Raw genomic sequence first — 23,495 nt, 5'->3', positions numbered from 1 at the left:
TCTGTCTCCAAACCTCCAACCTCGCGTTAACTCCGCTACGCGTCTCGTCAATCAACACTATATCATCGGCAAATAGCATGCACCAAGGCAACTCCCCTTGGATGTGACACAACAGTACATCCATCGCCAAGGCAAATAAAAATGAGTTAGGAGCCGATCCCTGGTGCAACCCAATCACCACAGGGAAATGCTCAGAGTCACCATCTACAGTCCTCACTCGAGTCTTAGCATCATCATACATATCCTTAATCACCCTAATGTACGCTACCGGAACACCGCTAACCTCCATAGGACCTCCCTCGGAACTTTATCGTATGCTTTCTCAAGGTCAATAAACACCATATGCAAATCCTTTTTCCTCTCCATGTACTGATCCACTAATCTACTTACCAGATGAATCGCTTCCGTAGTCGAACGCCCTGGCATGAATCCAAACTGATTCTCAAAAATAGACACGCACATCCTCACCCTGGCCTCCACCACCCTCTCCCAAACCTTCATAGTGTGACTCAACAACTTGATACCCCTATAATTATTGCAATTTTGGATATCACCCTTGTTCTTGTAAAGCGGAACCATCATACTCCACCTTCATACTTCGGGCATCTTCTTTGTCTTAAAAATAACATTAAACAACCTAGTGAGCCACTCCAAACCTGCCCGCCCCGCGCTCTTCCAGAATTCCATCGGGATTTCATCAGGCCCCATCGCTCTGCCCCTGCACATCTTACGCACCGCCCCTTCCAACTCCTCTACCATAATCCTCCTACAGTACCCAAAATCCCGCCGACTCTCGGAGTGATCCAACTCACCTAGCACAATGCGTCTATCCCCCTCCTCATTCAACAGTTTATGGAAGTATGTCTGCCATCTTCTCTTATTGAGTGCCTCGTCCATCAATATTTTTCCATCCTCTTCCTTAATGCACTTTACTTGGTCTAAGTCGTGGGATTTCCTCTCCCTCACCTTGGCCAACCGGTATAACCTCTTGTCCCCGACTTTGCCCTCGAGCTCCTCGTACAAACGAGAAAACGCCGCGTTCTTAGTCGTCATAACTGCTAACTTCGCATCTTTCTTTGTCTTTCTGTAACACTCCCGATAAGTCCTTTTTTCCTCCTCGTTTGTACTCTCTACTAGCTTCAAATAAGCAGCTTTCTTAGCTTCCACTTTACCTTGAACCTATCCATTCCACCATCAGTCCCCTTTATGACCCCCAGGAGAGCCCTTCGTGACCCCTAAGACCTCTCTAGCAGCTACCCTAATGCAATCCGCAGTCTTGAACCACATACTAGATGCGTCCCCCCTACTCATCCAGGCCCTCATAGCTAACAACTTCTCCCCTAACTCCTGAGCTTTGTCCTTGGTCAAGTTACCCCACTTGATCTTAGGTTGCCTGCACCCCGACCTCTTCGTCCTACTCCTCTTGATCTCCATGTCCATAACTAGGAGCCTATGTAGAGTCGTGAGGTGCACACTTGGGATGACCTTGCAGTCAGTGCACAGACCTTTATCATATTTCCTGCAGAGAAGATAATCAATCTGAGTCTTGCCCATTGAATTCCGGAAAGTGACCAGGTGCTCTTCCCTCTTCGGAAAACTCGAGTTAGCTATAACCAAATCAAAAGCTCTAGAAAAAACCAACAGTTAATTACCTCCCTCATTCCTATCCCCAAAACCGTACCCGTCATACACATCATCATAACCCCTAGCACTAGCCCCAATATGACTATTGAAATCTCTGCCAATGAACAACTTCTTTGTGTGCGGGATACTATGCACTATCTCGTCCAAATCCTCCCAGAATTGCTTCTTGACCTCCTGGTCCAAACCTACATGAGGAGCGTAAACACTAATCATGTTTACAGTAAAACCACCAACAACCAGCTTAATACTCATCAATCTATCATTTACCCTCCTAACCTCAGCCACGAACTCCCTAAGGTCTATGTCTACTAAAATACCTACCACATTCTTACCCCTAACGCTCCCTGAGTACCATAGTTTAAACCCGTCTATATCTCGTGCCCTAGTACCCTTCCATCTAGTCTCCTGAACACACGCTATGTTGATCTTCCTCTTCTGAAGAATCTTACCTAACTCTATAGACTTCCCTGTCACTGTCCCAATGTTCCAAGACCCAATTCTCAGCCTAGAGGCTTTCTTACCCCCCTTCCCACCCCTGGACCCCACCCCCAGCCCCACCCAAGGACATGACCTTACTCTCACATCGTCCACTACCGCCACTATAAGAAAAAGGTATTAGGTAAACACTACCACTAAGAACCAATAACGGGAATGAAGGACTACAGGCTACGTACCCGAGAGCTAAAAACAACTCAAATGAGCGACTACGAGAACAGTAACGCGAGTAGGCACTAGAACAATGAATCTACCACATCTACGAAATTACCCCTATGCAAACACAGAATTAAAATGAATAGATGAAACCTTAAGCTTAAAACACTAGTAGAAAAGATAGAAAAAGCAATCAATCCAATCAAAACTGCGAGCAAGGCAACAGTAAATAGATGTGCGCAAATACAATTCAAGAAATATGGAACCTGGATCACAGTCAGGGATGTCCGGACGCGCTTCCAAATCCGCTGAATACTGCTGCTCCCGAACACGTGAGTAGGAAAGTTTCAGCGATTTGTTAGTTTCACTTTAATCCAACCAACAAAATACTATCAAATAATCACATTTCAATCTCTACAATGGTTATGTATTTAAATTGGGAACATATGGCTTTCAATCACCATACCATAAGTTCTAATACTTACTTCATACATAAATAATCACCATAGATTAGTTAGAGATGGTAGACATACCTCTCATAGTAAAACTCTTGATAATCCCAACTTGTAGTGTTCTTGACCAATTTGGGGATTTAAGTGGAAATCTATGGATCTTCAAGATTAATCCTAGTTAATACAAGTGTTTAGGAGTAGTAATCAACTCAAAATTACTCCAAAAATAATACCTTGGATCATGGGAAGGAGGTGTTGGACGGATTCCCCTTGATATGCAAGCCCTAGCTCAAAGAAATGACTTACCTCTCACTCTACCCGACCTTGGGGGTATTTAAATGGGTTCCTACGTGCGCGGCCGCGCATCTTGGCGCGTATATGACACATGTCCAGTAAAATGGCCATAACTTTATGTATACTTATCCAAATGACGAACAGTTTAATGCGTTGGAAACTAGACTCAAAAGGCTTTTATTTGATAGTTATACACTATATAATTCTTCCTTTCCTGATATTTATGCTCGTTTGAAGTTAGGTCTTGTGCGAACTCACTTGAAACTTTGTCCCATCATATAATTTCCAACTTGACTTAGCCTTAGGGCTCTTCTTAGACCATAAACCATTCTTAATGCACCTCATACATATATTATCATGATAAATTGATATGATTCAAATTATCAGTCTTGTTCATACCCGAATTAATATAATTAGCACCCGCCGATCTTCTTAATGGTCTTAAAACACTTCAAAATTTTCCCGGGGTGTTACATCATGTTTAGTCTACTTTTACATGTCTACATGTCTTATCTCTTATTTGTAACTTGTACTACATGTTTAGTTGAATTACTTGCATTTCTAATTTTGTATTCATTATTTAACTGTGGGATTCTCTACCTGAAAGTTACTAGCCTTGAAATGACTTGCTGTTGAGTTTGGTGTTGAGTTGTAAAGGCCGTGGTTTCTATTGAGGCAAAGTTTAAGTTGTGAAATATTATTTTTTTTATTGAGTTGTTATGTTTTGGTATTCGTGTTATTGTTGAGAGGATTGTTTGGTTGTTTGCAGGAGGTTTTCTGTCGTGTTGTTGTTATTATTTACATGAGGTTTCTGTTGTGCTGTTGTTACTATTTACACGAGGTTTCTGTCATGTTGTGTTATTATTGGTACGCATGCGGTGGTATAAAGTCTGGGTGTTGAAATGCATGTGATGAGATAAGGTGGGCTTGATACGCGTGGCTAGTGGGGGAACTGCTAGGAGCCATGCGATGTGATAAGGTGGGCTAAAACACGGGGTGCTATTTCGGAAAAATAATTTTCAAAACATAATGTAAAGGCTCCCGTGGTGATATAAGGAAAGACTGTGAATTACTTTTATTATTTGGGACTACGAGACGGTACCTCGGTAGGGATCCTATTTTTCATTTTTTTATTATTGATGTACTTGTCCTGGTTGTTGTTTCTTTATCATGTAAATCCTTGTTTCCTTTTGTGTTGTATTATCTGTCTTGATTCTATGTTGTTAACTTTCCATAACTTCCTTATTGTAGTATTTCCTTTGTCATTATCAATATATCATTTTATCATTCGTCTTGTTTCTTATTATTTCCAGTAGGGCCCTCACCTGACCTTGTCACTACTCTACCGAGGTTAGGTTTGGCACTTACTGGGTACCGTTGTGGTGTACTCACATTAAGCTTCTGCATATATTTTTGTGCAGATTCAGGTACATCGTATCAGTCCTGGTATTAGCACGTTGAGCTTGCTTTTGGAGACTTCAAGGTACACCTGTCAGCGTACGCAGGCCTCAGAGTCCCCTTCTACCATGTTCTTCCTTATTTCTTTATGTTTTTGATAGACACTGATGTATAGGATTGTTCAGCATTGTATCTAGAGCTAGTGACTTACATCTCACCGGGTTTTAAGGAATTGTACGATATTTTACGGAGGGAATTTGGGGTCATGGCACATAGTAAAGCATATAACAATAGATTATTGTATAGATAATATAGCAACAAATATACATATAATATCTCACAAAATGTTATTATGATGTCACCTAGCGGTGCTCAAACCCAACTAGAAAGCCGCATCAAATCGAAAAATCAAACCAACCCGATTAAAAATTCCGACTAGGTTTGGTATTCAGTAAAAAAACTGAACCAAACCGGCATATAAATATATAATTTTTTGTATATACTTTTAAGACTTTATATAGAATTTTGTTTAAAAGATGTTAAGAAATATTTGAGATCCTCTCATAAGATGTAATATTTAATAGAACTATAAAGTGCATTCATTTTTATTTACTTTAAGTAATGGATTGTATCGTTTTCTTATTAAGTGTTATTGAAATGCGTCAATCATCTCTTTGTTCTTTCATATTCATATGTCAAAATTTCTTATATCTTTTTGAATGTGAAGTGATATTTCGATAATCTAAAATTACATAGAACATATCATTATTTAGATGTCATATTGATTTTAATGTTTAATTGTTAAATTCGGTTAACCTTGAAAGCGTACATCAACCAAAATTATTGTTAGACATCTAAGAAAATAAACTATTATACTAAAAAATTTCTCCCATAAGAATACTTTAATAGATCATGTGTTTGTTAATTTGTTTTTTCATTTTTAGTAAAAATATATTTACTTATCAAAATTTTATTTATAACTTTAATAAAGCAAGATTTGAATATTATTCATGTAACAAAAAATCCGACAAAATCGAACAAATCCAAATCGATATAATTGGTTTGGTTTGATTTTGATAAAACTCGAACCAACTTGGTCCATGTATACCCCTAATGTCACCTATGTGTAGTAACCATAAGTCACACCCTTACATTTGTTTAACTATGCGTTTCAATAGACAACTCATAGGCCATAGCCAATAATAAACTCATGTTATACCAGGGACGGATTTATAGGCTTATATATGGGGCTCGTGAACTCATGATTTTTTCGTCAAACTAGATATTTTATGTACATATTTTCTAGAACTGATCTAATATTATCTGTTGGCACTCATGATTCAATGAGGCTAAATTGTACACTTAGTTGAATATACTGAGTTATTTACCTAAAGCACCAAGGATCAATTCCACTTAATACTTTTTTTTCCCTCCTTTCTTTAATTGGGTATCCGTTTTATAAAAATACTAGATCCGCCTTAGTGTTATACTCCACCATTAGTGAGTTATGAACTATAGAGCACTGTGGTGGCAACCGGACTATGCGTTAACCGGGTATCATCCACAGGTATGATGTTAGCATTATCTCAACACATAAACTAAATGCACATAAAGCATGTGCAATCCAATCATTAGACAATGAAGACATGCTATGAATCTCAACACGTATGGGAAAACATTTCATAATATATATGCTCCCTAATTCGTGCAAAACAGCGTATCATGCTCAATTTATCATACAAAATATAGAACATGCGTTATATAACTCAATCGTGAAATTTATAGACCTCGGTAAATAGCATATAGGTTGTGAAGACTACATAAATGCCGTAGTGTGTGCTCGCTATATATATATATATATATAAATGCCGTAGTGTGTGTTTCGCTTTACAACACCATCATTATCATCCAAATCACTGGTCCCAAATGTTGAAACTGAACTTGAAGGAATATTTGCATCTACATCAGAAGAAGCATCAACAATGTTAGCATAATAATTATATAATGTTTCTAAATATTTGTGTAGATCAGAAATACAAGTGTCAATATCAGGAGTTTCAGTTGGTCTAATATCCATATAAGAATATAAAGCAGTGATTAATTGGCGACAAGTGGCCATTTTGATAGAATGGTTTAAAATAGCACCAATTAGGTAAATAGGGGGAATTTGGTAAAAATATTTTTTAAACTTATCTAGCATAGATTCAACAACATAAGTATATCCTTCTTTCTTCTTCAAATTATGTAGTAAAAGAGAAATTTCAGTAATATGAATTAAACCATTTGCAATAGTAGGATAATTTGCAATATTTGAATTTGACCGTTGGCAACGGTCCACAAAAAAAAATTAAAAAAAAAACCTCGTTAAAAAATTGGCTGAACCGGGCTGTAGCCCATTTAAAACCCGTTACGGGTTTCGGTGCACCGATATCAAAAAATTGTTCGTTTGAAACCCGCTCCCCGCCCAACCCATCCCAGCCCGCCCCCACTACAGTATCGAGCTGAACCGGGTTATATACGGGTCAGCCCGACCCGATTAACAGGTATAGCTCAATCTATGCAAAAACAATATTGAGTAACACACTCAAATTAGTATAGGTAAACTATTTTCCAAAAGTCAAAATCAACAATTAGCATCGATCCTCGGTCAAACTAGTCAAAATCCCCACAAAAAAGCTTCTTAGTGCAAGTACCCATATGCTTGTACATCCAAATATATGCTTAGTTTCTCATTTTGGGTTCATTTACATAGTCAAATCCTTAATTTACTCCCCAAACTTGATATTCAGATCTCATGAATCGATTGATCAAATCCTGTCAAATTCGAGTATATTTGTCTTTCCATCGGGTGAAGTTCAAGCCATCAAATATGTCTAGTTTGAACTTTTTGTTGAAAACAATATCACTTTAGCCTCCATTATAGTGATTAAATTCCTTAAGTTTGTTAGGAGTATTAAAAAATAATTGCAGAATATGGGAGCAAAAAACTAATTTTGATAGTATAACCACCGTTCTTAAGGATGGTGGCAGAATTCCAACAGGATTTTACAAAAGCAAACAAAATTAGAATTTCAACAATTACTCGAATTTCTCACAAAAAATAAAACAGAATATTGTGATATGTGGTGAGTGGTCTAATAGAAAGAGAAAGATATCTAGGAGAACGTTTCGATTTGGAAGGTATTTATAGTAGCTCTAGGAGTGGAATCAACTGACTCAACCTTTTACAAACAAGCAACTTTTAAAAATCTATAGTCACCTATTTCGAATTTAAAAAATAATTATTTGAAGAATATCTAAATGATTATATCTATCTATATTTATATCTATATCTATCTATAATCTATAATCTATATCTATAATCTATAATATATTAAAAACACGAATACTCTTAACAAAATATCGTTTGCCTTTTTTACCCTTTAAAAATAAAGTTAATATTAAACAAAATTATAATTTAAGTTATATTCCTAATTTTAGTACTTCAAAATCAATTAAAATTTTGCTTATCAAAATACTCCTTATTTGAACTAGGTAAAAAAGTCCTAAATATTAGGATATTAATATAAAAAACTTTATTTCCTTGTAGGTGACTTTATTAGGATATGAAACGTAGTGATACTTGTCGTTTTTTGTCCATTTCCTTTCTTACTTTGTTATAGCTGCGCTAATTTAATCATTTTAGACTAAATTATTCAGATCATTAATAAATTTATTCGTTAGAAACTTAATACAACTATAAACGATAAATATATAAAATTTACCATTAGTTAGTTTTTTCTATTCTATGTAGTTCAATTTGAGTCTCCTATTCCTAATCATGCAAACATATATAGTTATATTTAGAGTTACAAAAGTACATCTATTGAGTTACATATTTCTTTGTCACAACCCGAAATTTTCACCTTCGGACCGTGATGACGCCTAACATTTCACTTGCTAGGCAAGCCAACGTTAAAATAATATTATTTATTTTTAAAATAATTTTTAAATTTATTAATAACAAGGAAGCAAATGCGAAAGCAATTTTGAAATAATCCATAATAATAACGATGTCTAAATACCATCCCAGAATTGGGGTAACAAGTGCACGAACTTCTAGAATAAATACAAATAAAGGTCTGAATAAAATAAAGCTGCCTGGAAATAAACACACAACTAAAGTACAATAGACGGGGACTTCAGAACTGCGAACGCTATGCAGTTATACCTCAAGTCTCCTCTGATAGGTGAAATCCGAGCAAGCCTATGGTACGCCGCTGGGACCAACTCCAAAAACTGCACAAGAAGTGCAGAGTGTAGTATCAGTCCAACCGACCACATGTACTGGTAAATGCTGAGCCTAACCTCGACGAAGTAGTGACGAGGCTAAGGCGGTTCACTTACATTAACCTGTACGCAATATTGATAATAACAACAAATAATATAAATAAAACAGGTAACTCATTTATAATAATTGAAACCAACCCAACAGTCATAATCCATTATTATTTCAACTAATTCTGTTGCAGCGTGCAACCCGCTCTCACAATATATTCAAATTCAGTTCTGTTGCGCGCGTGCAACCCGATCCTCCAATATTTTCATTATAATCAATCATGTTGCGGCGTGTAACCCGTTCCTCCAACATTTTTACTTACTAATTCTTATAGAAGAAATTTTTCCAATAAAGGTAACAATTAATATAAAATTACGAGACAACAAGCATACAATAATTATGGTTTAATTATGAAGCAAACAATGACAAATAACAAATTATTATGAAAATCTGGGAGCAAGTAGGCAGTTTAATATTTATTATGCTAAATGTCAAATAACAATTAAGGCACATAATTCAAATAGCATGTAGCAATTAATGCAGGAATTTAAGAATTTATATTTGTAAAGAATAAGGAGAAACAATTATTATAATAATTAATTTATGATTTTTCAAGTAAGCAGGCAAACAATTAATTTGACGACGTATAGACACTCGTCACCTCGCCTATACGTCGTTTACATGCAATTCACATAACAAACAATTTAAAGGTTCTATTCCCTCAAGTTAAGGTTAATCCCGACACTTACCTCGCTTTGCAAATTCCAATCAATTATTCAGCCACAACTTTTTCTTTTAAATTTGCCTCCGAAACTTCAAATCTATTCACAAACAATTCAATATATTCAATACTAATCATAGGAATTAATTCCATATGAATTTATAATTTTTCCGGATAAAAATATGAAATTCATTAAAATATTCGACAGTGGGATCCACGTCTCAAATCCCGAAAAAACTCGCGAAATCCGAACACTCGTTCCGATACGAGCTCAACCGTACCAAATTTATCCAATTCCGATATCAAATGGACCTTCAAATCTTAATTTTTTGTTTTTGGAAAGTTTTGCAAAAATTTCAATTTCTTCCATCTAAATCCGAAATAAATGATGAATATAGACATGGATTTGTAAAGAACACTTACCCAATTTAAAGTCGGGAAAATCTCCCTTGAAATCGCCCAAATCGGAGATTCAAAACTCAAAAATGAGTAAAAATGGCTAAGACCCGATTTTATGTATTCTGCCCAGCATTTTCGCATCTACGGTGCCTGGGCTCACACATGCGAGAAAAATCTCGCATCTGCGAAAAGGGGCTGCCTAGCGAGGTTCCGCATCTGCGAACAAAATGTCGCACCTGCGACGTCCGCTTCTGCGCAAAAGGGCCGCACCTGTGATCAAAATTCCGCAGGTGCGATTATACCAGAACCCAAATTTTAGATTATTTTGCTTAAGTCCAATTCTTGTCCCGATATCGATCCATTTCACTTTCGGGGTATTCGGGACCCCGTTCGAATATACGAACAAGTCCCGTAACATAATACGGACTAACTCTGGGTCTAAAATCACGTCAAACAGCACTGAAATTACAATTCACACCCTGATTCAAACTTTGAGTTTTAAACTTTCAATTTGCAAATCTCGTGCCAAAACATATTAAAAGAATCCGGAATAACTTCAAATTTGGCACACAAGTCATAAATGACATAACAGAGCTGTTCAAATTTCCAGAATCGGATTTCGGCTCCGATATCAAAAAATCAACCCCGTGATCAAACTTGGAATTTTTAGCCTTTAAATTGCTAGTTCCGTTAAATGGTCATAACTTGAGTTAGAGACCTCCAAATTAAATTATGGGCATACGCCCAAGTCCAAAATCACGATACGGAGCTACTGAAACTGTCAAAATACTGATCCGGGTTCGTTTGCTAAAAACGTTGATCAAAGTCAACTCACTTAAATTTTAAAGCTCTATTTCACATTTTAATTCATTTTTCACATAAAAACTTTCCGAAAAATTGTACGGACTGCGCATGCAAGTCGAGAAATGATAAATGGCGCTTTTCGAGATCTTAGAACACAGAATTACTTATTAAATTTAAAGATGACATTTTGGGTCATCACATTCTTCCTTTTATATTATCTCAAAAACTCTTATATTATTTTGGAAAAAATAATACGCAACACCTTTTCATAGCAGTTTTCTTAATATATTAGTGATTGTGATATGGCTATGTAGTGTACACTTATTCTTAATAGATTACCAATTAATACTTAGATGTAATTAGTTATTATCTTATAAATTACCTGATCGTATAAATAATTTAAAATATTTGAATCCATGCCTCTGTCTCTCTACAGTTAACTTCTATCAACTTTGAATCACTTCTCAACTTAGAAATTAAAAATTAAAGAAACAATTGTTATCCCCAGTTTAGGTTAAATATGAAAGATAAAAAAGTTTCTGAAACTTCAGCTTGATGAGTGTTGTATATTATTTTTATCTTAATTTTGGTGAGAAATCATGAACGATTTACTATATTTTTATCGTAGCAATAAAAATAGGATCAAAGATATAATTTTTTTTGCTAATGAAAGGAGAGACTATATTAAAAGCATAGAAAGTTTAGTTATTGCATAACATATGGATAGACCGCATTGCAATTTTCTCCAATTTGTCTTTAAGAAAAACTTGTAAAATAATTAAAGAAAGATATAATTAACTGACATGTACTAAGTACTGAGTTTCCAAAGAAAGTTACAACTTGTTTGGATGGTTGTTATGTATCGTTTCATAATGTATCGTATCGTATAGTATTATATGTATCATTTGATGTACACAATGTTTAAGATTGTATTGTTTATCGTTGTTTTATGATTCATGCACCAATAAAATGAAGAATAAGTTTGCAATATAATAAAAAATAAATAAAGTACAAGGTAAAATTATTATATAAAAAATTGAGTCAGGGATAAAATATGATTATTTAATAAAAGGAAGGGCAAGATGAGAAAAAAAAAAGGTAACGACGCAACCACACCAAATTGGTCATTCCATAAAGTGACACTTTTCGTTGTTACGTAACGACGGATGTAACGATACGATAAAATAAAATTTAAGTAAAAATCAAAACAAATATTGTATTAAAAGTAACAATGCGATACAATACAACAACTAACAACCATCCAAACAAGTTGTTAAGCGAACTATTTTTACTAAAATAGGTTTTCAAAAAGATAGAAATGCCGCTGGTTCAAAGAAAACTCTTCTAGTAGTACTTTTTATTGATTAAAATAGAACAGATATATAAAAGAAAAGTGTCTTTTCTCGGTTCATTGACCATATTTGTGTCTTTAGGATGAACTTGAAAATAACTATCCAAGACGTTTTGCAGAAAAACTCTAAAATCTTCAAGGCTTGCGTAATCTTGCTCAAAATGAAAAAAAGGGATCAAATTATGAAAATAGAATAAATTTTAAGCTAAAAGACTTCAATAGGACATCTTCTTTCTTTATTGTGTTAGCTATATAGATCAATATTCATCCTTTTTTGAGAACATATATTTTATTTTATACCTCAAACATAATTTCTCATATAGTAGCATTTATGAGATTTTTTTTAAATTACTCAATGAGACACGGCATACGCGCAACGCGCGTGCCCAAAGACTAGTTATCTTACAAAATTAGATCCTACAAAATATACTATTCATCTGTTTATCCTACAAAATTAGATTTTATATTGAATATATTTATAATTTAGTCATTTTCCTAATATTTAGGGCTTTAAGATCAACAAAATTTTAATTTAAATCATTTTTTATTTGAAATATGTAGAAACTCATAATATTTAGGAACTTAAATAGCACTAATTGTAAGGTCAATTATAAAATAATATGCCATATCTGTTTTCATATAAGCAAAGTTTAATCTAAAGTAAATCATTATGGAATTTTTATATTTAGAAGATATACTTTACATGTAGTTTTTTTATTCAAGTTTTTATTTTATTCAAGTTAAAGGAATGCTAGGACGATTGTATAAATTGAGCTTAAACTCAAAATAACCAAATTACGGTTGTATTTGAAGTCCTAATTATTAATGTTTCAAAATAACCATTTTCCAGAAACAAAATATTTTCCAATAAATTGCGCTCCACACGCAAAGGAGAACAAAAATATTTGAACGCAAAGTTCAAGTGCATTACTTTCAATGAAATTAATGATAAATAGGCAAAGTTTCAGTTAGTCTCAAAGTCTAAAACTATAACTTTATGCAGCTTGGAATTATATAGTATTCAAAAGAAGTAAAGGGAAATTTTAGCCAAAATAATAAAATTTCAATTGTGTATATTCTTTTTTCCCTTTTAGATGCAATGACAATTTTTTCAGTTATATGTTCTTCTTTTTTAGGTCTAATTCACAAACAAAATTGGCCGGAACTCATTATTTTTAGCCAAAATAATAGAGTTTCAATTGTATTTTCTTATTTCTTCTTTAAATGCAATTTTATTCTAACTGTGTATTTTTGTAGGTAAAAGAAAAGAGTAGCATTCTTTTCAGCCAAATAAATTTTTTGACCAAAATAATGGGGTACCAACTATTTATTTTTTCCTACTTTAAATGCAACTACAAGTTATTTTGACTTTTTTACTTCTTATTTTCTGGGGGGCAGTTTTATTAAAAAAAAAACAGTTTGGTCAAACTCCATTTTTAACTAAATAAAAATTGAAAGTTTGGGCAAGTTTTTAAAATAAATTTAGTCCAAAACAAATGATTCAAAGGTTGACAAACTTATAAAAGGTTGAAAATACCATGTGAATCATTGTGGCAGTCTCATAAGGTAAGATTGGTTGGGGAATCAAAATATAAGTTTAGGGGTAATTACGCCTGGGAAAAGTTTGGGTGTGCATTGCATAAAATGTGTCAAGTGTAGAGGGGTTCTGAGGTATTTTTCCTAAAATTTAGGTGCAAAATATAAATGCACACTTAAATAAATACTATAATAGATATAAATTTTCAATGCCGACCATCATTATAATATTTAATACAACATCAAATTCTAGAAATAATTTTGAAATGATAATCGAAAATTACACATCAAATATATATTATTTATTAGTAATATTCATATTGATTTTCTTAAAACTTATACTCTATGATACGGTTACACGCGAAAAGCGAATATCCTAAATCTATTATATTAAAAACATGAAACTTTTTAACAAAATATCATTTGTCTTTTTCACCTTTTAAAAATAAATTTTACGCTAGAAAAAAATTATCATTTAATATTTTCCTAATGTTTAGGATTTTTTTGACATCTCTTGCTAATTCATTACTAAATAGGATTAGTGAAGGATATTTGTTATTTAGCTACATAGTTTATTTGTCGCTTACTTTTTTATTTTTTGTAGTTGAATGTATAAAATATATAGTACCTAAAAAAATCATTTTTATACGAAGTTAAAATTAAAAAAAACGAGAACTCATGATAGATCATTAAGATTTTAAAATTATCTTAGCTTGTTTTCATGCTTAGTTAAGTCGCTACTTTATTAACTAAATAAGATTAATATTCCCCAATTCCAAGAGTATATATTTGGTCAGGTTTTATTTTATAATCGAACAAATATCTAATAGTATTAATTAAAATATCAAAATTTTATAGTTATTAATATAGGATACAACGCCTATTTTAAAATTAGTTTAAATTAAATAAAAGAAACTAATTGGCGACTGAAAAATACACCTATATTTTTAAAGAAACTAATTGGCGACTGAAAAATACACCTATCTCAAAATACAGAGTCACGCAAATGAGCTGAAAACGTCACGAACAGATTTCGTTTTTTTTCAAATTTCCCTCTCAACTACTATATATATATATATGATTCTCACATTCAAATTCACTTGCACTCTCTCTCTCAAATTACTTCTGCGTTCTTCAGGTAACACCGTACTTCACTGCCTTTTTCCTGTATTGACTCTTCTACTTCATCATTGATCTCTCTGTTTTAGTGTTAGTGTACTCTGCTAATTCATCAATCTCTCTGTTTTTGTATAACTTGCTGTGTCTTCTACTACTTCATCACTGATCTCTCTGTTTTTGTATACTCTGCTACTTCATTATTGATTTCTCTTTTATTTTGTGTTTTTGCTTTTTAATCACTGTGTGTGAGTGAGCGAGCGAGCGAGAGAGATATATTTTCGTTTTTGGAGTTGAATGCCGTGTGTGTGTATGAGTGAGTGAGTGAGTGAGTGAGTGAGAGAGAGAATTTGGGCACTCTTCTTCATACTTTGCTACTTCATCATTGATCTCTCTTTTTTGTGTACTCTGCTAGCTACTTCATCATTGATTTCTCTCGTTTTTTTTTTTTGGCTTTTTAATCACTGTGTGTGTGAGACAGTGTGCCTGTGTGTATGAGCGAGAGATATATCCTCGTTTTTGGAGTTGAATGTCGTGTCTGAGTGTGAGTGAGTGAGTGAGAGATAGTAAGAGAGACGAGAAATTGGGCACTCTGCTGCTTACTTTGCTACTTCATCATAGATCTCCCTGTTTTTGTGTACTCTGCTACTTCATCATTGATTTTTTTTTTTTTGCTTTTTAATCACTGTGTGTGAGCGCGGGAGAAAGAGATATTCTCGTTTCTGGAGTTGAATGCCGTGTGTGAGTGAGTGTGAGTGAGAGTGAGAGTGAGAGAGACGAGAATTCAGGTACTCTGGTGATTGATCTCTCAATTTTTGTGTACTCTGCTATTTCGTCATTGATCTCTATATTTTTGTGTACTCTGCTACTTCATCATTGATTTCTCTTTTTTTTTGCTTTTCAATCACTGTGTATGAGTGTGTGTGTGAGGGAGAGCGAGAGAAATATTCTAGTTTTTGGAGTTGCTGTGTGTGTGAGTGAGTGAGTGAGAGAGAGGAAGAGAGAGAGACGAGAATTTGGGTTTTCTGCTGTGTACTAAGGCTGCATCTCATAAAGCGGTTGGTTTGCTTAGTGGTAACATTGGATACGACCGGGTATCATAGCTTATTACATTTTAAGTATGTGTTTTGATTTTCATATTGAGCAGGTTCAAGATGCCTTTCAAACAAGTGAATGAATTTGATAGGTAAGATATCCATGTACAATTTGCTATACTTTTTTGTTTCATTTTAGAAATTGAAGGAGAAGGTTTTACTGAAGCTATGATTTGATCTGGGAGTTATAGTGCCTACACCTGCTAAAATTTACAATTTTAGGTTTGAAGATTATTTCTTATGTGCTTTTTGTAATGTTTAGCTTGAATTCTTATTTGAGGGAGGTGGATTTGGGCACAGAGAGCATTAAAGGAGAGTTAAATACTTTCGTTTGTAAGTATTTCCTTTGTGTTGAATTTTCCCCTGCCCCGCCCCCGCGTAACTCACCTTCTGTTGTTTAAGGGGAAAATGATGAAGAGTCATGGGAGGACCATTTTTTCAAAATACTAGAGGACATGTATCCCATTATGCCCCCTGATTTGATCAAGTAAGCCCTCCTTTTTTTTTTTTTGGTTGCATATATTGAATATTTTTGTTCTTAGCATCTCACTCAGTGGTTTTACAGTGATATGTGGTTTGAAGAAAAGACATGGGATGATTTCAAAAAAGATGTTGATTTACTATATCAACTTGATTTGGTAAGTCCCTATCTATGAGTTTAATTACTCATAGAATTTAGTTTATATCCAACTTTGTTTGTTGCAGAAATGGCTGGAAGACAAAAGTTTTTACACAACTTTGGAAGAGGCTTTGAACAAGGTGGTCAAAGCCCAGGAATCAGAGATCCACCACCTTATACTTAATGACAAAATCGTTCAAGCTTTGGAAGATGATGTTGTGTGAGTTTCTTTTTCCTTCTTCCCTCGTTATTTATGGTTTTAGGACTTATTTGATAAAAAAGGATAATTAATTTTAAAATTAAATTTAATATCATATTTGATTGGAATAAAATTATGATATAACTAATCCGGAATTAATTATGACGGGATTGTAATAATTTTTTATGTCCGTAAAAGGGTATGATAATGGACAACTTTATAATAAGTTGAGTATGACATGTGTCATTTCCTCAAGCAAAATAGTAGAGGGTGAACGTGTTTTCTTCATGTTTTCTATCCAGTATCATTTATAGTTATCCCGTAACATTCATTTTTCCAGTTCTATGATGCTCTACTTCTTTTACAACACAAAGCTGAAACATCTTGTGTGCGTCAAAATTGGAAGGTTCAGGTAAAATACTTTTGCATATCTAAACGTTATTTCCACATTTTATCTTGTCCTTTTTGTAAGTCAAGTTTCTGTTCTTTCCAGAAATAAGAAATCTGCCATCGATGAAGATGAAGAGCCGAAGAGGACCATGGAAATGGGGATGACTCCAACTAGAGATCTGATATAGCCCCTGGTTACACTGTGATGCCGTTCCTAGTTGAATACTCCAAATGTCAACTCTCCCAAAGCATTTTCTGCAGCTTTTAGTCAACCCCTTCTTATCCATCTATTTTCCTTTCTATAAATGGCAGCAAAGGGGTTCAAGTGGCCCTTTTTCTATTATCAGTGTTTGTACCTATAAAAAAGTGAGCATATTAAGAGGAAAGAAGATGTTAATACTGGGTATAAGCTTGCAGTATTTGATGAACTTGATGGTTGCTGGTGCTTCACTCATGATTGGGTTGGGATTTTTTGCTTTCAGTGCTTCTATTCTCTGCTCTGCTTGTTTCTTCATGAATGTCAAGGAACTTTCTTCAATTTCCTTTTTGGGAATTTAGGTATCTTTCTCTATCTCCATTGCTTTTCTTTTTGGCTTTTTGATTTTACAAGTGTTCCTTGACCCCGTTAGTGGGTTTTTAGTGGTTTTTTGTTGTTGTTGTTGTTGTTGTTGTATTTTCCTAAGTGTTGTTGTTCTGGGTCTTTCTAAGATTCTGTTTTTTTTCTTTTTTGAGGTTTAGCTTGCAATTAGAGAGATTTGGTTTTGTAGTACATTACAAATGTTATTTTAGTTAAACGACCATTTTCACATGAGATCAGTAAAAGCTTACACAAAAGATATGTTAATAATTCAGAAGAGCTTTGTGGAGTCATTTTCTTCGCTTTAAATTTTAAGTGCGCATGAGAGATCATTTTCTCTTGCGAATTGTTTGTGTCAATGGTGTGATTTGTTCTTATTATGATGAATTTTATGGAAAGATTTATCTTTTTACATTTCCTTGTTTCCTGGTGTTCTACTTGATGAGTATTGAGTAAGAGTGGGTCAATATTCGAGGGGTATGTTTCAGATTTTGAAGTTATTCTTATGTCTTTACCTATTTTATGGGGGTAATAGATTAATTGGTCCGCTCTTCCTACTAAAATAGTTTAGAATTAGGTAATTGGTTAGCTACTTTGTTCTAACAATATGTGTTGAAGGTGGTATTCAACAAGGATCAAGATTAAAATGCACTTTCAGAAGCTAGGCTTGAAATGGCCGTAGAAATTAGCCTATTAGGTGAATTAGTCAAGGTGCGCCGCACAAGCTGGCCTAGAAACCATCATCATTAAAAAAAGATTTAGAAACTATATAAAAACACTACAAATTTAAAACTTTTGCATTATGTAATGTATAATTCTTGAAAATGTTTGGTGAAAAGATCAGTTAGTTTGATTCTTATGAATCAGAAAGTGATAATCCCTTGGACAAAGGGAAAATGCTTTATTCAACACTTTGGTTGAAGGTAACATTCATACCATTGGAAGTGCGTTGGTTGAATATTGTCTTTTACCATACCTTCTTTGTCTTTAATTGCAACATGTTATCCAACATTGTAGGATCCTCTCAAACTCCAATACAGTAGCATTTTGATCTTTGTTTTACCTTGACAGTTTAGATAATTCATTTCCTTATCCGAAAGCCAGTTGAAAGTAAGTGTCTCCAACACATTGTCGTCATGTTTACTAAGGTTCAAGATGCTATTAGAATGAAAGTAAATGTACAGTGAGAGATACAAGACTCTCTGCTTCACCCTAACTGCAAAAGTTTATCAGTATATATAACATCATAAAAAAATGACACATCAGGTTATCTTTGACAAACCAATGTAACATACTATTTCTTCTATTTGGTGTCTGTGACCTTGTCTCATGAAGTTTATGCCTGCCATGATATGAATATAGTAGCAAATGTTTTACCTACTAAATAGTAGTAATATACAACTCATTTTGTTGTGCTCAACATTTCTACCAATCATAGTATCATATTCCTACCAAATACCTTCTTCCTTTATCACTGCAAAGGCCTTGAGATTATGTTGATACTATAAGAAGCTAAATACAATTTAAGACAGTAGAAAGACAATCAAACTCGTTTGAAGTGGCTTAAACTTAAAATAGTTCCATCATTTTAGGTTGCAACTGTAACTTTCTCAAGCTTAGAAACATGACATCAGAATCATCACAAAACGTTCATACAGTTTAGTCTCCTTATCATTACTTTATATTACAAGTTGACCAACTTGTATGCATGTCCAAAATCCAAGATCTTAAAATCCCAGAAAAAGGTAAAGCTTTCTTTTAGCCATGAAACCTCCAAGATTTCCCCCTTGTCAGTATCCCTTGGATCTTAAGCTGCTTACATATTACTCCTAGTATGTTTCTAACATCCATTTTTGTTTATATTTGGCACTGATTCATCAAATTTTGCACTTCACCGCACTGCAGTTACTTATATATTCATCAATCAATCAATTAACAACGTCTCAATCTTAAACTAATTAGCTCTATTATGTTCCAAGGTTTCACCATATTTAGACTATTTTTAAATTGACCATCCATGCAAGCAATCCTCTTTAAAGAAAAGAAAAGAGTAAAACTAACCAACAAGGAAATGTCCAAATAACAGTATTAGCCTTTTAATACAGCTTACCATAAAAGGGAAAATCAAATAAAAAACACAATTTAAGACCAAGTAAAATAAAATGAAACCTTAAAAGAACACTGCAAGTAGAAGGAACTAAAATGGGCCTTTTAACACTCTTTATTTTGAGCCACGATATCACAGGCCCAAAATTCCATTTTCAGCTCTGAATTTGAAGCTTTTGAAGCTAAATAGCGCCAAAAAGGACAAATTTTTATGTGACAGATTTTTTCAGTTAATCTCTTTTCTTATCCCTCTAGTCAGTAACCTTTTAGTAGCATAATTGAAACTTCAGCAAAAAGAATAAATGGGTTGTTCTTTGAATCATTTACCTACAATTATATTAAAAAATGGATCAGTACACAGATGAAAGGGTATCTGGTTCTTTGTTGAACACAAGAGCTATGGCTAAAGAATTGTACTTTAACCATGATGGTTCTACCACAAAGAAACTTCTGGCCATTATGTTTTTTTTTTTTTTTTTTTTGGGGTGCTTTTGTTATGTTTTGTTTGGTTTTCAAGATTTTGAGTTGGGTAAAAATTTTGTGCAGGGCAGGTGTGGATTTGGTGGCAGAGCTGGTTGGAATGAGATTGGGTCCAAAAGGAAGGAATGTAGTGCTTAGAAATAAGTATGGTCCTCCCAACATAATTATGGCGAAATTGTTCTTAAAGAGGTACATCACAAGCATTAACAAAAGGGCAGTCGAGTGCACTAAGCAGTAAGCTACTGCTATTGGGGGGAGGGGGTCCCGGCTAGGGCCAGACCACGTTGGGTCATATGTATGTAACCTTATCTTGCATTTCTGCAACAAACTGTTTCCGCGACTTGAACCCGTGACCTCTTGGTCACACGGCGAACTACCATTGTGCTAAGGCTCCCCTTCACATTACAAGCATTAACAACATTGTTAGATGTTTAAATTTTATAGGCCTCTGGTATTATTTGGTAGGGTAATGTGTACGCAGACCAAAGAGGTCTTGTATTATTTGGTGTTTAAAAAAAAAGGTTGGAATTCCATGTTACTTGGAATATGTAAATCAAAAGCTATTCCAATGGTGTCAATATATAGAATTAAAGTAAATTGGAAGAATGATGTCTAAAGCAGTGGCGGAGCAAAGTGTCGGCAAGGGATTCAATTGAATTCCCTTTGCCGAAAACTATAGTACGCAAATAGGGTAAAAATAATTTTTTTATGCATAAACTGTTGAATTCCCTTGACATTATAGAAGATTCTAGTGTAGTGGTAAAAGGGGTTCAAAAATTCTTTTGTATCATAGGTTCAAGTCCTAGGAGTGAAAGTTTTTTTTTTCAATCTCCTTGTACGTATTTCTGGCTCCGCCACTGGTCTAAGATGTCACCATTAAAGGAGCTTTTATGTTGTGTATGGTTCAAAATGGAGAGGAAACTAGAATCATAGATTGTTATGTGTGCCTCTTTCATACTTGTGTAAATTGGTAAATCATATTGTGATTCCTTCTCAAAGTAGTTTAATGGTTGTAAATTTCTTGTTTCCTGTTGGACAATTTGGTTGCTTTTGACTTCTGAGGATAGAGAAAGGAATTATTAGAGTTGTCAATATTCAGGGTTTAAATTTGTCTTCAGGTCTATGGAATTATAGAATTCCACCTTAAAAGATCACTTCATTCTGCGTAGTGGAAGTTACTTCTGTTTGTTTGAGTTTTCATGTGTAACAAGTCTTCTCTTGACACTTTCTGAGGCCTACAGTCTACAGTTGACGTTTCTTCCATCCTCCTACTTGTTCTGCTTTTTCCAGCAATTCTATTTTTTGTCATTTCTGGAACTTAATAGGGAACTCTTAGTTAATTGTCCTTGTTCTTTTACATTTTTCCATTAATGTGATTCACATTCTAAGCCTGACTTGGATTACGATATAAACCAGTTATATAAGCAAAAAGTTGAAAATTAATTGTATAAAGTATATCCTTGTAGAAATCGTACATAGATACATTTGAATGCTGATGAAAGATAGCTAAAAGTGTTTCTAATAGTAAAGTAATGAGCTGCATGCACGTCTTCTATCAAATTTAGCCTGTCAGATAAAATCAGGTTTTTGAGCTTCTCGGATTCAACTTACTTTCAAATTCAATGGAGTAGGTGGTCATTCGTCTTCTTACTTTTCCACCTTAAGATAATGTATTGAATATATCCATTTGTTTTCAGTACAGATCCATCTGGACAATCCTTTGGAAAATGTCAAGAGTAAAATTGGTTAGGGAAGCTGGTGCCAAGACTAATAATCTTGCTGGTGATGGTTGCACAACATCTATAGTGCTTGCTCGTGATCTGGTTGCTGAAGGTGCCAAGGGTTGAAGGGAATGGAATAACCTATAGACATCTCTTTTTTAGATAAAAACAGCTTTCTTGTTTTGGTTATAATTGTGTTTAGTCATTATCTTTCTCTAGGTTACTGCGACGGGAGCAAATGTTGTCCAAGTGTGAGAGAACTGCCAAAGCCCTTATTTCTGAGCTCAAGTTGATGTCTAGAGAGGTATAAGGAAGGAAAAATTACTCTGCGTTTTTGCTTTAGGCAGAGAAACAGAATTGTTTGGCCAAGATATATGTTTAAAAATCAGCTTTCTTATCTAAGATGCATGAGGTTGTACTATCTTCAACATATCGGTTGACAATCATTAAACCTTGCAGGTTGAGGATCACGAGCTGGAAGATGTTGCTGGTGTTAGTGCTGGCAATGATTATGCCATCGGAAACATGATCTCGGAAGCTCTAAGACAGGTTGGGAGAAAAGGTGTTGTCACAATTGAGAAAGGGAACTATACTGAAACCAGTCTAGAAGTTGTAGAAGGTATGCAGTTTGATGGTGGCTAATTATCACCTTATTTTGTAATTGATCGACGAAAGAAGACTGTGGAGCTTCACAGGTGTAAGGTAGCAACTTATTTTGTCAAGCACTAGGCCTGTTGTATTAAGGCATAATGTTTTTTTTTTTGTTGCAGTAGCTTTGGTTGATAAAAAGATTACAAACCAAAGGACAATGCAGTAAAGGAGAAAAACCTGGTTTTGATAGTCGCAGAGCGCATTGACCAGAACGCTCTGGCTCCAGTAAGTAGGAACAAACTCAGTTGTCCTAAAGGTAGCTGCTATAAAAGCTCCATCTTTTGGGGAGTGCAAGAGTCAAGAGCCATTGCTTAGATGAATCGCTATCTTGACTCGAGGTACTAAAATATGCATAGTAAAACAGAGTTTGGTAGTTGGTTATGTCTACAACCTCGTTTCTAAGTCTCTCTAGAGCCATCAATCATTGAACCCTGGTGTAATGGGTTTTGAAGAGATGTTATGACTCAAAGCTTCAAACTTCTTCATGTAATGAACCGACAGTATTGTTAGAGGTCAGAAACCCCATCACTACGAAGGTCAGAAATGCATACAATGTTTAATCTAATAGACGTAACATGAGACAAATTTGGAAAAAAGTGAGATTGCAACCAGCGTGCGAACAGTTACATTTCATCATAGATCAACCAATGAGACACGAAACAATTACACTGGACGTCACTGTTATTCCCGCCAATATTGTTGTATTTGTAAATAATAATTCTGCAAAATAAAAGTTAACGTAATGAAACAGTTATAAATTCGAGCCCACTGAATTCACAGTGTTTCCTTAAGGAATTTAATCCCCTCCTAGTACCCAAGGTAATGGATTATTTCCTCCCAGGATAGAACGAATAACACACTGGTGTAGCGGTACTTCAAACCCCAGTGTTTCAGCGAATACAAAGTTCGGTAGCAAATCACACTTACAGTTGCTTTGTTTGAAGTTAAAAACAATGCAGAACGAAGGAGTATAT

General features: G+C 34.5%; 2 protein-coding genes across 20 annotated transcripts; one reads left to right on the top strand and one right to left on the bottom strand.

Annotated features, from left to right (window-relative positions):
• Positions 1-591: 591 nt before the first annotated feature.
• Positions 592-2,835, bottom strand: LOC138900338 (uncharacterized). Its single transcript, XM_070187066.1, has 4 exons — positions 2,829-2,835; positions 1,653-2,243; positions 1,486-1,607; positions 592-1,179 (listed from the first exon to the last, which is right to left on the bottom strand). The coding sequence occupies exons 1-4, from the start codon at positions 2,833-2,835 to the stop codon at positions 592-594; spliced, it is 1,308 nt and encodes a 435-aa protein (XP_070043167.1).
• A 13,315-nt stretch (positions 2,836-16,150) lies between these two features.
• Positions 16,151-23,279, top strand: LOC104102994 (chaperonin 60 subunit beta 4, chloroplastic-like). 19 transcript variants are annotated; one of them, XM_070187476.1, is made up of 10 exons: positions 16,151-16,265; positions 16,344-16,416; positions 16,484-16,617; positions 16,937-17,008; positions 17,090-17,352; positions 17,469-17,544; positions 20,216-20,338; positions 21,847-22,174; positions 22,330-22,572; positions 23,102-23,279. In XM_070187476.1, exons 1-5 carry the CDS (start codon positions 16,234-16,236, stop codon positions 17,172-17,174), a joined length of 396 nt encoding a protein of 131 aa, XP_070043577.1. In that variant the 5' UTR covers positions 16,151-16,233; the 3' UTR covers positions 17,175-17,352; positions 17,469-17,544; positions 20,216-20,338; positions 21,847-22,174; positions 22,330-22,572; positions 23,102-23,279. The 19 variants fall into 19 exon arrangements, with proteins under 19 accessions (XP_070043577.1, XP_070043576.1, XP_070043574.1 ...); XM_070187475.1 differs by having other exon boundaries at positions 17,090-17,544; positions 20,221-20,338; XM_070187473.1 differs by having other exon boundaries at positions 17,090-17,544.
• The last annotated feature ends 216 nt before the right edge of the window (positions 23,280-23,495 follow it).

The sequence above is a fragment of the Nicotiana tomentosiformis genome, chromosome 10 (assembly GCF_000390325.3).
Source record: "Nicotiana tomentosiformis chromosome 10, ASM39032v3, whole genome shotgun sequence".
In the NCBI taxonomy this organism is placed as follows: Eukaryota; Viridiplantae; Streptophyta; class Magnoliopsida; order Solanales; family Solanaceae; genus Nicotiana; species Nicotiana tomentosiformis.
This window is presented reverse-complemented; position numbering and strand designations above follow the sequence as displayed.

Coding starts and splice junctions, on each gene's coding strand:
- LOC138900338 (XM_070187066.1), bottom strand. Junction 1,608..1,652: donor TGGGGATAGGAATGAGGGAG/GTAATTAACTGT, acceptor ATTTGGTTATAG/CTAACTCGAGTTTTCCGAAG. Junction 1,180..1,485: donor GTCTGTGCACTGACTGCAAG/GTCATCCCAAGT, acceptor TGGAATGGATAG/GTTCAAGGTAAAGTGGAAGC.
- LOC104102994 (XM_070187466.1), top strand. CDS start 17,218: ATGTCAACTCTCCCAAAGCATTTTCTGCAGCTTTTAGTCAACCCCTTC. Junction 17,353..17,468: donor GTGTTTGTACCTATAAAAAA/GTGAGCATATTA, acceptor TTTTGCTTTCAG/TGCTTCTATTCTCTGCTCTG. Junction 21,983..22,089: donor TCGTGATCTGGTTGCTGAAG/GTGCCAAGGGTT, acceptor ATCTTTCTCTAG/GTTACTGCGACGGGAGCAAA.